The following is a 12,892-nucleotide window of genomic DNA, read 5'->3' as shown; positions in this document are numbered from 1 at the left end:
GCTATGCCTATATATATGGAAAGCCTATGATTGGGTTGTGTGCTCCGTATAGCTCATCACTAGGGAGCTCTCACCATTAGAGGCTATAGTAGATATGTTTCACTACTAATTTATCATCACCTATAGTGGTGGGACCACAACGCACACATGGCACACCAAATAGAGTGCACATAGCACACCATGGGAGCCTCAAGCTTGGGGATGGACTCCAATGGATGGGGGCTAAATGGCCACCTAAGTGGCTCGGAGGCTATGGATAGCCACATGGTGGTGTAGCATCGCACACCACAGGACTCGTCATGCTTGGTTAGTGTCCGCGACTAAGTGTGAATGTCCATGTCTACATATGTGGGACTCCTACGGTTTGGGAGTAAAGGAGCTTGTGGGTTGGAGAGATCACCTTTTGAGACAAAAATGCCTATGTTTTAGATGAGTAACTCCATGTTATCAATCTGTCTAGCAAAATAGGCTTTGGGAACACTAAATAGTTAGTGTCATATGCATCAAAACTTGGGCGACGAAAATATCAATTTGTCTAAAAAAAATAGGCTTGGGAACACTAATTAGTTGGTGCGATTTGTGCGATGAGAAAGCTAGAAAATTCGAGGTCTCTTTTTTTTTGGGGGGATAAACATAAATTAATTAAAAAGAAGAAAGATACAAGGCGCATCAAGCTCGAAATTACAAACTTACAAAGCATTTGTAGAGGAGGGATCCTTTGGGGGGGGGGGGGGGGGGGGGGGGACCTGACTAGACTATCGGAAGTTGAAATATGGCCAGACTAGCCTCCACACTATATCACATGGGCCGCTTGAAATGGGATGTATGGCCAGGGAGATTCGGGCCGTGCGACATATTTGTAAATTTGGTAAACTTTGTAAATTTGGGGTGAAAAATAAATTTAGGCTAGTTTGCGCCTCGCGTCTTGAATGCCCGACCTCTCCTAGCAAGCCATGTGCTCAAATAGCCACACTTGCGTGCGTTCATTGAAATAAAGGAGATTTGGGAGTGTCATATTGTGAAATAATGTAATGGTATGGCATTCGCTTTGTGACGGTGAGATCAAACCCCACGGAACCATAGGTATTCTTTTCTCCAAATGGATCCGACGGTCTAAGAACAACACCTATCTAAGACTGCAGAACCCCTCCAAAAAAAGGAGGTGTCACCGGGCCAGCCAGAGTGGAGGGATATTTGTTTGTGTGTGTGTAATCCAGACTCTCCGAATCTGTGAGTCCACTTGTCCTTCGGATCGTCACAAACACAAAAACATTATGTCTTTGTTTTCAGGAATTTGCGTGGCTACGAAAGGGGCGAGTCGGGCGACTTGCTGACACAGGATCCTTGGGCTTGGAGAGAGAGACTGTGTGTGTGGGGGGGGGGGGGGGGGGGGGGGGGGGGAGAGAGGAAATAGGGGAGGAAGGACCGTGGTCCGTAAACCGACTCTTTTGCATCGCTGCTACCTACAAATCGCATCTCTCTCTCATACGGAGTAATCTGTGTCTCGGCACGCGACACACACACACACCCCACTCTCAGTTCCGAATTTGCTGCTCTGGGTTCCTTCCGTCAAGATCATCTGCTCCGCTTGCATTCACCTTTCTCATCTCGTGCTCTTTACATGGGCGTCACTGCCGTCAATGCTATGCAGCATGCAGCTCTTGTCAAGGATCGGCTGTACGCAGGGGACGATCATCTCCATTTCACGCACAGAGGGAAACAAAGGCTATCGCTTAAGCAATCTTCCCTGAAATGGCCTTCGTCTCCACGCAGACCTCGGCGTGCTCTTCTTCGTAGAAGCTCAACAGGTCATGCAGCTGCCATGAAGCGCCCAGTTTCTGTTTCCGATCCTGTGGCTTCCAGCGTATCCAAGCCCTCTGCAGCTCGCAAGCTGCGTTCTTCTTTCAATCCGTCGACATCTGCAGCTCCAGCATCAGGTATGGAGCCTCAGCAGCTCTTCGACCTACCTAGCAGAGAAACCCTTTCGAGCTTAAAACAAGAGCTAGAGGATGATCTGGATGTGGATTATAGAGAAGCTGCTGCTGTTCTTGAGCACCTCTTCTCAGAGAGTCCATCAGTAGAGCTCGATTTCAAGGCCGCAACAGAAGACATGGTGTTGCCACATTCACCATCGACATCTCTGGTAGACTCTGATGTGAAATTGGCAAGCCGATTGCGAGGATTGAAAAAGAATTTCAGGAAGGACCTGACAGCTCGAATTATCCACCACAGGAAGAGATTGAATGAGTTAAGTCATCAATGTAGTCAAGAGAGGAGTAAGTCTGGGGCTGCAACTAAGCTCTCTAACTCCATTTGGTCTTCTGCGGCGGCAAATTTATTGCAGCAGTATGGTGAGGTGATCAATTTTACAGCCCAGAACTGGACTAGACTGAGAGGGGAGCTCTTGAGTGCGGAGGAGGAACGATGGTTGGGGTCTCTCATGAAGCCAGCCAAGGTAAAACGTGTAGCTATTTGAGGGATCTCTATGAAAGCGATATGTTTTGCTATGATTGAACAGCAAATGAGGGTATCAAGGTCTCTACATATTTTCCTGTTTGTTCTACATGGGATCTTGAAGGGGTTCCAAGATACATTTGTGCATGTTGCTATGTAATTTTGGCATGGTTACCTTTGTTTGTTTCATGCACATATTATAGATTAACTTGTGGTTCTCATGTGCAGGCCCTTTTGAAGATTAAAGACTCTCTAATGCAACAGACAGGCAGGGAACTGTCTAACGAGGATTGGGCACGAGCAGCAAAAACGGATGTAGCAACCCTGGCAAGGCACCTAGCATTGCATAAAGCAGCGCGTAACAAGCTTGTCAAGGTTAGTTTCTTTGCTATGCTCTTGTTTGAGCATTCCATGCATGAGATTCTTTGCTAGCCGGTGAAGGTGAAGCCTCAAGTGAATCTAAGTTCAAGAGTGACTGTGTAGATGAACTTGAGGTTGGTGAAGTACCAAGCACGCAAATATGAGAAAGAGTCGTTGGGGAGTAGCCTGACGGTGGAAGAGTTGTGCCAAGAGGGTGTAAAGGGTCTCATTACAGCGGTGGACCGATTCAACCCGACTAGAGGTGTACGCTTCTCGACGTATGCTGTGTTCTGGATTCGAAATTCTATCCTTCGTGCGCAAACCCGCTCTGGTTTCCCAATCCGAGCACCATTCAACTTTGCTGAGGTGATTAACCTCTTCTTGAAGCCCTTTTTCTTACATTCAATTCACAGAGTCACATACAGTAGGTGTTGGGTTATGTGTCATCATGATGAGTACGATGCTGTGTAGTTCCTTCGTTAAGTGTAGATATGTGCTTCAACCCACAGAATCACATACATAGGATGCATATTTATTAAATAGATGTTGAATGGAACTCAAAGAATTGTCGACAGAATTGTACTGTGCTTTTGGCAGGTAAAAATGAACATCAACAAGGTAAGGTGGGAAATGAGATTAGAGTCAGGGGAGACGGAGAAATTGGCAGGGGAGAACTTGCGGAAAGTGTTGAAGCGGGCCGGTGTTCATGAGGAGAAGTATAAGGCAATTATGCGGTCTACTCCGAAGATGGTCTCGTTGCACAAGCGAGATCCACACACTGGGGCTGAACTTATAGAGCGTTTGGCAGATCCAAGTTCGCATCATGGTGCTAGTTCTCGGTACCTGGTTGGTGCTGGAGGTGGTGGCATTGAAGCTACCGATCCATTACTGCGCATTGGCATTGATGATGTGGTTAGTTTCTTTCTTTACCAGTCATCTTTTGTGTATTTGGTAATGGCTGTCAATGCAATCCTTCGTGTAAAGGATTTTGTGTGTATGAATGCTGATCATTGCTACATATGCACTTCCTATTTGGTGATTGTGTGTGTTTTAATTTAATGCTCATCTAAATATGCACTTCCTTATATGTTTGGAAATGATTGTAAAGGTGAATAACTACTTTTTATTAAAAAAATTGTGTATGTGCATGCGGATTATATTTAAATTTGCCCTTCCCGACGTAGTATGCGGGTTTTGGTGTATGCGGTTGTGGTACTGACAGATTTTGCAAATCGCACTGCAAGTGAAAAATGTATCCCACGCATGAGCATACAATTGTTCTGGAATTAACACTGTAATTCTGAGAACGTGCCTGCGAGGCACTTATCATTTATGTACCTAATTAATTCTTCCATGACTAGTGGTACTACAACCATGTGCGTATACCATACCGGAGGCATGAAGTCATGAACCCCTTATGTATTGTTGATCTGATTTTGATGTTGTTGTGCTTTTCAGTTGGACTCATTGAAGCCAAAGGAGAGCTTCGTGTTGAGACAAAGGTTTGGACTTGATGGCAAGGGTGAGAGAGCGCTTGGGGAGATAAGTCAAAACATGCAAATCTCTCGGGAGATGGTGCGTCGCTACGAAGTCCGAGGTCTTCTGAAATTGAAGCACCCTACTCGCCTTGATTACCTCCGCTCCTTCCTACCCGTAGACTAAAGACCTCTGTTGAACTGCCTACAACAATATAGCTCATGTACAGTGTCTCAATGTTGTATAATTTACAGATCCCCCCCCCTTCATTTTTCCCAAGATATGGCTTCGGGAAGTCTGCAGAAGCTTTTACTTGGTTCCCACCATGTGATGAAACAAACTTGATTGAATGATACATTTAATGTTACTAATGTATGTTTCTCAGAGGGTGCACTTATAAGAAATTATCTATATTATGTGCTCAAATGGTATTAAAAATTTTACAGAATCCCCCCAATTATTTTTCCCAAGATATGGCTTCCAGAAGTCTGCAGAAGCTTTTCCTTTCCTGGTTCCTACCAAGTGATGAAACAAACTTGATTGAATGATACATTTAACTTTACTGACATATGTTTCTCAGAGGGTGCATTTTATAAGAAATCATCTACAAACATGAAAAACATGAGAACATTACAAAACTCTGCCTAATAAAATAAGAAATTTCATTTCTTCTAGCGAAGCAACTTGCAAGTGAGACACAGATAAACATGCAATAGACATAGCCCTGACAATTTCTGTTATGACTGCAAACGAAAAATGATGGGGTGTTAAAGTCTACTTGCCTTCACAATCTGCTCCTCTTTACATTATTGAGAAAGAATATGCACAGCTTCACGTGCCGTCTTGTAAGCCTTTTATCATCGCGGAAGTCTGATGCACAGCAAACAGATGGATGGATATAATGACAGTGTGTGCTTGATGAGACTTTTGGCTTCACTGTAAGGTGGTCACAATTCCCAAACAATACAATTTCTCTACTCACACGTTTGTAAATGATCCAGATGCCACCATGTTGCAAATGCCATTAATAGTAGCAAAGTTTGCACCAATATGGCAAAATTCTTGCATTTCCTAGCCCCACGTAGGTTGCATGGCTCCAACCCATTCGCAAGGATACATGTTGGAATTAGGGTTGCAGAGAAACGCACACAGCTTGGAGAAGACGTAGGAAGCTCAAGGCACACAATAGAGAGTGTGTTACCTAGTATGCAATGGAAAGATAGATAGCCCTAGAGTGATGGGCGTATATACAATGCTCAGGGGAAAAAACCTCCTAAAGAGGGAAAAAATGCCCCGGCGGTCCTAATGTTTTCACACACATCTCTACCACATGTATATGGTAACAAATTCCCCCTAGAGAGATGCGGTGAACGAGAGCTGGCACATGAGTAAAGGGAAGTGCCATGCCCTGAGGACATGATCAGTCCACAAAGGAGAGTAAGCCCAAAGCTTTGCGGAAAGCTTCAAGCTTCTCACGAAACAATGCCTTTGTGAAAAGATTTGCAAGGTTGTCTTGTGTTGGCACATAAGCCAAGCTGATCTCTCCTGCTGAGAGCCTCTCCCTGACATAGCGGTAATGCACCTCGATGTGCTTTGTGTGAGCATGAAAAATTGGGTTCTTCGCAACTGCCAATGCGCTCTGACTGTCAGTGTAGATAGTGTTGGCAGTGTCCAACACCCAAATCAGCCATAAGGCGTCTGAGCCATACACACTCAACCATAGCTATGAAGATTGCCCTGTACTCAGCCTCACAACTCGAAGTGGCCACAGTAGGTTGCTTCTTGCTCAACCATGATGTACGTGAACTACCAAGCATGAAACAAAAACCACTTGTGGACCCTCGCGTGTTAAACAATAAGCCCAATCTGAGTTCGAAAAGGCATGTAAGTCTAGCGGCAATGATCCCCCCTTGGGATAAAACAAGCCAAGATGTAAAGTGCCACTAAGGTAGCGGAAAATCCTTTTGACAGCCTGCCAATGCTTAGACCTTGAGCTATGCATAAATCTGCTCACCTGTGAGACTGCAAACTGAATATCTAGCCTCGTGTTGCATACATAAATGAGGCACCCAACAGTAGTTTGGTAAAGAGTGACATTAGCAGGATCTCCAGCATCATGTAGACTCAACTTCAAACCTGTTTCCATGGGAGTGGCAATAGGTTTGCAATCCTCAAGTCCAAACTTACATAGCAATGTCTCTATGTAACTTTTCTGACACGATGCAATACCACCGTCACACTGCTTAAACTGTATACCCAAGTAATGATGCAACAGCCCCAAATCTTTCATCTTGAAAGTAGCATTCAAATCAGCCTTAAATTCAGCAATATGTCTCTCATTTGGTCCAGTGATCAGCAAATCATCGACATAAAGAACCACAATGAGAAGTACATCACCCTCACGCTTTACATACAATGTGCTTTCTGTTGGACTGTTACGAAAGCCTCGTTTAACCAAATGAGTGTCAGCTTTCTCATACCAAGCACGAGGAGATTGCTTCAACCCATACAAAGCTTTCTTACATCTGCACACTTTGTCCTCTTGTCCTTTTATGACAAAACCGCGAGGCTGCGTTACAAAAACTTCCTCAAATATGTCACCATTCAAGAAAGCAGTAACAATGTCTGATTGATGTACGTCCCAACCAAAATGAGCTGCCAATGCACATAGAAAACGCACAGTAGTCATACGACAAGTGGGAGTAAAAGTCTCTTCATAATCTATGACTTTTTGCTGTGCATAACCCTTTGCAACAAGTCGAGCCTTATGGCAATCGATCTCACCATCCGGCTTGCATTTCAACTTGTAAACCCACTTCGTACCAATGGCCTTTTTGCCAGGAGACAAATCACATAAAGTCCATGTGTCATTTTCTATAAGTGCATCATATTCTGATTGCATGGCAGCCATCCAATTTTCTGAATTTTGTGCTTCATCAAAAGACAGAGGCTCCTCACCATCATGTAAGCTAGACACAGCCAAAGCATAACAATCTGATGCATAAGATGCATGGCGAGAGCCTGAACGAGTACGACTAGACAAAGGTGCATCCAATTTACTGTCACGCAAAGTGTGCACCAGCCATTTTGGCATACCTCTAGCCTGCTCATTTTCAGCCCTTTCCTCATCAAGTACATCATGTACATCTGCATCAGTAATAGGCTGATATGTAACATTTTCAGAAACCCCCATAGGCTGTACATTTGCCTCATTGGAAATTACATTCGTATTTCCACCACCGAAAAGAGGCAACAAAGTGTCATAAATGTCCTGTGAGCTTAGATTACTGTCTCTAGTACATGACAACAAGGGCTGAGCAGAATTTTCCACAAACACTACATCCCGTGAAATCAGAATACGCTTTGTTTGCGGATGATATAACCTGTAACCTTTTCTTTCATCACTATAACCAACAAAAATACATTTGACAGCCTTATCATCCAATTTTCTGCGTTGTGTTTGTGGCACCAAAGCATATGTCAAACAGCCAAAAACACGTATGTGCTCAATAGAAGGCTTTTTATATACCATGCTTCATATGGAGTAATAGACTGCAAAGCTTTCGTAGGACATCTGTTAAGTACATAAGTGGCACATATGATGGCCTCAAGCCAAAAAGAATGCGGCAAAGCTTGACTTTGACCATACATCGTGCCATTTCCGTCAATGACCTGTTTTTCCTCTCAACAACACCATTTGTTGAGGTGTATAAGGCACTGTACATTGGTGTTTTATTCCACAACTAGCCAGAAATGCATTAAATTCATGAGACATATACTCCCCCCCTCGATCGGAATGGAGGGTGTCCATAGTACATTTCGAAACATTTTCAGCCATAGCCAGAAATTTTTTGAAGCACATAAAAACTTCGGACTTCGCTTTAAGTGGAAATACCCATGCATACCTGGAGTAATCATCAATGAAAGTCACGAAGTAAAGGTAATTGCCCAAGGATGGAGTTTGCATGGGTCCACAAACATCACTATGCACAAGCTGCAACCTGCATGTGGCCCGAACTGAATTATCCTTTGGAAACTTAGAACGCTGCATCTTCCCAAAATACAGCCTTCACAAACATGTTTGACAGGTGCTTCAAGAGGCGGCAAAGAAGCAACCATATCAGATTTCTACAAACGCAGCAAACTGGCAAAATTCAGATGACCAAAACGTGCATGCCAAAGTTTTGCATCTGAAATAGCCCTTGAATCTGCAACAGCATTTGCAAAATTTGTCCACACTTGTCATACAAAGTGAGCTTATACAGCCCACGGCACAAAAGGCCAGATGCAACAATTTCATCACCAAAACTGAGATCATGAACTGTACATCTGTCATCCACAAATTTGACTACAAGTCCAAGTCTAGCAAGTGCGGATACAGACAAGAGATTCTTCTTGATCCCAGGTACATAAAGTGCATCAACAAGTGTGAAGGAACTGCCATTTGCAGCAATAAGCACAATCTTTCCAACTCCCTGAACCGGATAAGAGTCATTGTTGGCACAAGTGACTGAATTCCCATGAGGGACAAACTCGAGAGAGGTAAACAATTCACGATGTGAGGTAATGTGCTTTGTAGCACTACTGTCGAAATATCACACATGTGAATCTGCAGTAACTGACAAGCATGCATCATGGACAACAGGATTGTAAGTGCACTCTGTGCTAAAAGCCCATTCTGCATCAATATCAGCAACATAGTCTCCTTTCATAGAAGACTCAACAATGGCTGCATTTGTAGTGGAACCAGCATTTGTAGTGGAACCACCCTCTTTCTTCTTAGCCTCTTTGGCCTTCAACTTAGAACACGACTTGATCAAGTGATCCTTAGCTTTACAATAATGGCAACGCATCTTCTTTAATCCAAAGATAAAATCCATGGATATACTCTCCCATGGTGAATTAGGGATGGGCAATGGCTGGAATAATCCAGGTTTCTTCCCTCTATCATATTTAGTCTTTTGGCATACCACACATTTTGAAACATACTCTTGTATGTCCACTTTCATGTAGGCCAATAAAAATACGTCTCTACTCCTCGAAGAGTAGGTTGAATGCCTCTATGCCCAGCATAGGGAGGAGCATGGGATTCATACATGACTTTCTCATGAAGAGAGTGGGTAACACATAGCCTATTGCCATGGAGAAGATAACCATCGTGCAAGGTGAATGGTTTCCCTTTCTTTCCCAAAGCAAGGGCTGACATTATGTCTTTAAATTCAAGGTCAATAGCATACTCATCTATCATAGAAGATAGATAATTGTGAGTTGGTATAGACACAACATTAACTTTTGATCATCGTGATAGTGCATCGATCACTTAATTGTGCTTACCAGCAATGTGAGCAATATGAAAATTAAATTACAAAAGAAAATTTGTCTACCTCATTTGTTTGTCATAAAGCTTTGTTTGCGTCATGAAGTAGTTGAGACTTTGATGGTATGTTCGTAAAATGAATGGAGTCCCTGATAAATAGTGCTTCCATGTGTCTAGGGTATGTAGAACAGCTAAAAGCTCTTTCTCATAAATGCCCAAGACTTGTTCATCCGTATTGAGCCTTCGTCTCTCATATGCTATGGCATGCCCTTCTTGAAGCAAGACTGCTCCAAGGCAATCACCACAAGCATCACATTGAACCTCAAATGGCTTTGAGAGATCCGGAAGCATGAGGATTTGGTTGAGAGGTAAGCTTTTCTTTGAGCTTGTCAAAAGCTTTTTGCTCCTTAGAAGTCCATGAATACCTAACGTTCTTCTTTGTTAAGTCATGTAATGGTCGTGCTATTTGAAAATTTTTGCTATGAAGCGTCTATAGTATGCACACATACCAATAAAGCTTCTTAGCTCATGTAGATTCCTTGGATTAGGCCATGCTTTTATTACCTCTAATTTCGATGGATCCATACGGATACCATCTTGAGAGATAATATGACCTAAATATTGAATCTCTTGAAGGAAAAATTCGCTTTTCTTTTGGTTGAGAAAAAGCTTATTCTCCCTCAATGCTTGAAAAATCACTTGGAGATGTTGCTTGTGTTCCTCTAAGGACTTGGAGTAGATGATGATATCATCAAAGAACACTCCAGTGAACTTGCGGTGGGGTCTAAATATTTTCTCCATCAACAATTGAATGTGGCAGGTGCATTGGTCAAGCCAAAAGGCATGACTAGATATTCATAAAGACCAAACGTTGTACAAAACGTGGTCTTTAGGATATCTTCCTCCACTATCCTTATTTAATGATAGCCACTTTTAAGGTCAATCCTACTGAATTAGGTAGAGCCTTGTAGCTTATCAATCAAACAGATCTTCTACCCGAGGTACGAGAAATCTGTTTTTTATAGTGATATGGTTTAGTGTGCGATAGTCCAAACACATGCGGTACGTTCCATCTTTCTTTTGTACTAAAAGGACTAGAGAACAAAAGGGAGATGAGCTAGGCCTCACCATCCCTTTGTCTACCAATTCTTGTACTTGCCTCATAATCTCCTCTTGGAGTAACGGAGGTTTGTTGTCCCTTGAAAGCTGTGTCAGTCATTACAATATCTCCCATCTCGAAAGCTTGAATGCCCAACTTGGTGGCCAACTCCGTTGATATGACGTTGTGAGTAGAGCCAGGGTCAAACAAGATGAAGGCATCATGCTCCCTTACCTTTCCCCAAGCATAGGAGAGAGATGATCCTTTGCAATGAGTATCCTCTTTTGGAGCTTCGATGGTGGAAGCCCTAGGAGTCTCATTGCGAGCATTTTTCTTAGGGCGGGAACGATAGCCATGTCCTTTCTCCCCACACTTAAAACACTTATGGTCCTTGTGAAAAGCTTCAAGTTCTTCATGAAAGAGTTTGTTTTTACTTTGTAAACTCCCTTCTCCTTGGACCTATTTTTGTTGTTGTAGGAAGTGCCTTGGGAAGAATTTTGGGCATTGGTTTTTTCCTTTGCATTACTTTTGTCTTTGTTCTTCATGGGTTTGACATTCCATCTAGCCCCTTGTTGGAAATTGATGCAAGAAGCAACCATGGTGTGGTGGACTACTTCGGTGATAGAACCAGGCCGTTGGGAGTTGACATACTCGGCCATTTCTTCAGGTAATCCCGCACAAAATTGTTGTTTCTGCTCGGCAAAGTCTATCTTTTGGAAGACAGTAGCCTTGAGATGTAATCCAAAACTTGTCCACATATTTGTGAATAGCCTTCATGTGAGAGAAGCTTCAAACTGCGCCATTCGGTAAGTACTTTGTCCTTTGCATTGCTTGCAAGGAATTGCTTCATGATGGAAACCCGTAGAGTTTTCCATGTCTTTGGGGCTTCATCGTTGCCACAAAGGCTAGCCCACCATTGACGAGCTTATTTTTGGAAGACATAGCTACACGGCGTAGCTTGGAGGAAGACCTCGTCTCCAAAGGCTGCATCAAATTGTTGGATGAAGGCTAATACTTTGTCGGTGGCACCAAAGGTGCCATCATAGGTGAGAAAAGTTATACTCTTTCCTCTCTCTTTGAACTTCTTGAGCTTTTGTGATCTTCACCATGCAGGGCATGATTTGTGATGTCCTCCCCTCTTGTATTGTCTAGGAGAATAGCCAGATTTCATCCGGAGAGGAGAAAGGTGAAGAAGAAGAAGAAGATGGTGACCTATTTTTTGACCTTTTCTTCCTTTGTTTCCTCTCTTCCCTTTTAGAGCGATGAGAAGAAGGACTATGTGTTGACCGTTTCCTCATGGGAGGAGTTGGCGATCGTCTAGAACGCCGTCTTCGTGGAGCCACATCTTCAGAGGAACTTAGGGATTCATTACTTTCTTGTTCTTTGGATTCTTCCTCTCGTATGGGAGAGAGTCTTCTTTTGGGGGTCTCATCAAGAGGCCTCCTAAGATCTCTCTCCTCTTGGAGAAGAAGGAAAATCCCATAAGCACGAAGTTGTTGAGTAACTTCGGCTTGCAAAGTAGGGTTGCCCATAGCTTGATGCAACCTAGTAACAAGATAATTGATAAACATGGGGGCATCATCATTGGCACCTTCATGCGCAAAATCAAAGTTATCAATGTTCATTCTACTATCTTGGTTATTGTCATTCATGCTAATTATACTTATGTGGTTGCTTAGTGTATTCTTTGGCAACTCAAAACCTTAGTTGCTACTTCTCTTAGCCCTTGAAATAAGCACTTAAGTATCTACACCTACGGCTCGAATTGGTTAATTATAGAGAGTAGTGGGGTGAGTCTAACATAGCAAAACTGTCGAGGGATAGCTTCTTTCGGACTTCTTAAGGCTCAATAATGGTAAAGCCGTAGGCAAGTCTAAAAAGACCCCATTATTAAGACCAAAGCTCTCGAGCTGTGCACCATATCCCACATAGTGGGCTCAACAAAACCGATAATAGATCCCAGTCCCACTTACCCTAATATAATTAACAAAATCAACCATTAATAGGCTACTTAAAGACCTCTCTTCTTAAGCAAGAAAAGAGAAACCAAATGCTCTGATACCAATGTAATGTAAATGGCCTATGAACTTTGAGAATAGCGGGATTAAGAGAATTAAAGTGAGCATTTTTGTGAGATTACTTTGATAACTTGGAGGGTGAACTTAATTGACGGTAGCAACATAAAC

The 12,892-nt window shown here is 43.0% G+C and overlaps 1 protein-coding gene across 1 annotated transcript; it reads left to right on the top strand.

The window, feature by feature from the left end:
* The first annotated feature begins 1,388 nt into the window (after positions 1-1,388).
* SIGE (sigma factor E) lies at positions 1,389-4,674 on the top strand. The gene is made up of 5 exons (XM_086530235.1): positions 1,389-2,455; positions 2,683-2,829; positions 2,938-3,180; positions 3,412-3,726; positions 4,273-4,674. Exons 1-5 carry the CDS (start codon positions 1,622-1,624, stop codon positions 4,474-4,476), a joined length of 1,743 nt encoding a protein of 580 aa, XP_086386361.1. The 5' UTR covers positions 1,389-1,621; the 3' UTR covers positions 4,477-4,674.
* The last annotated feature ends 8,218 nt before the right edge of the window (positions 4,675-12,892 follow it).

This window comes from Adiantum capillus-veneris, chromosome 15 (assembly GCF_014529385.1).
Source record: "Adiantum capillus-veneris isolate H3 chromosome 15, ASM1452938v2, whole genome shotgun sequence".
NCBI lineage: Eukaryota > Viridiplantae > Streptophyta > Polypodiopsida > Polypodiales > Pteridaceae > Adiantum > Adiantum capillus-veneris.
This window is presented reverse-complemented; position numbering and strand designations above follow the sequence as displayed.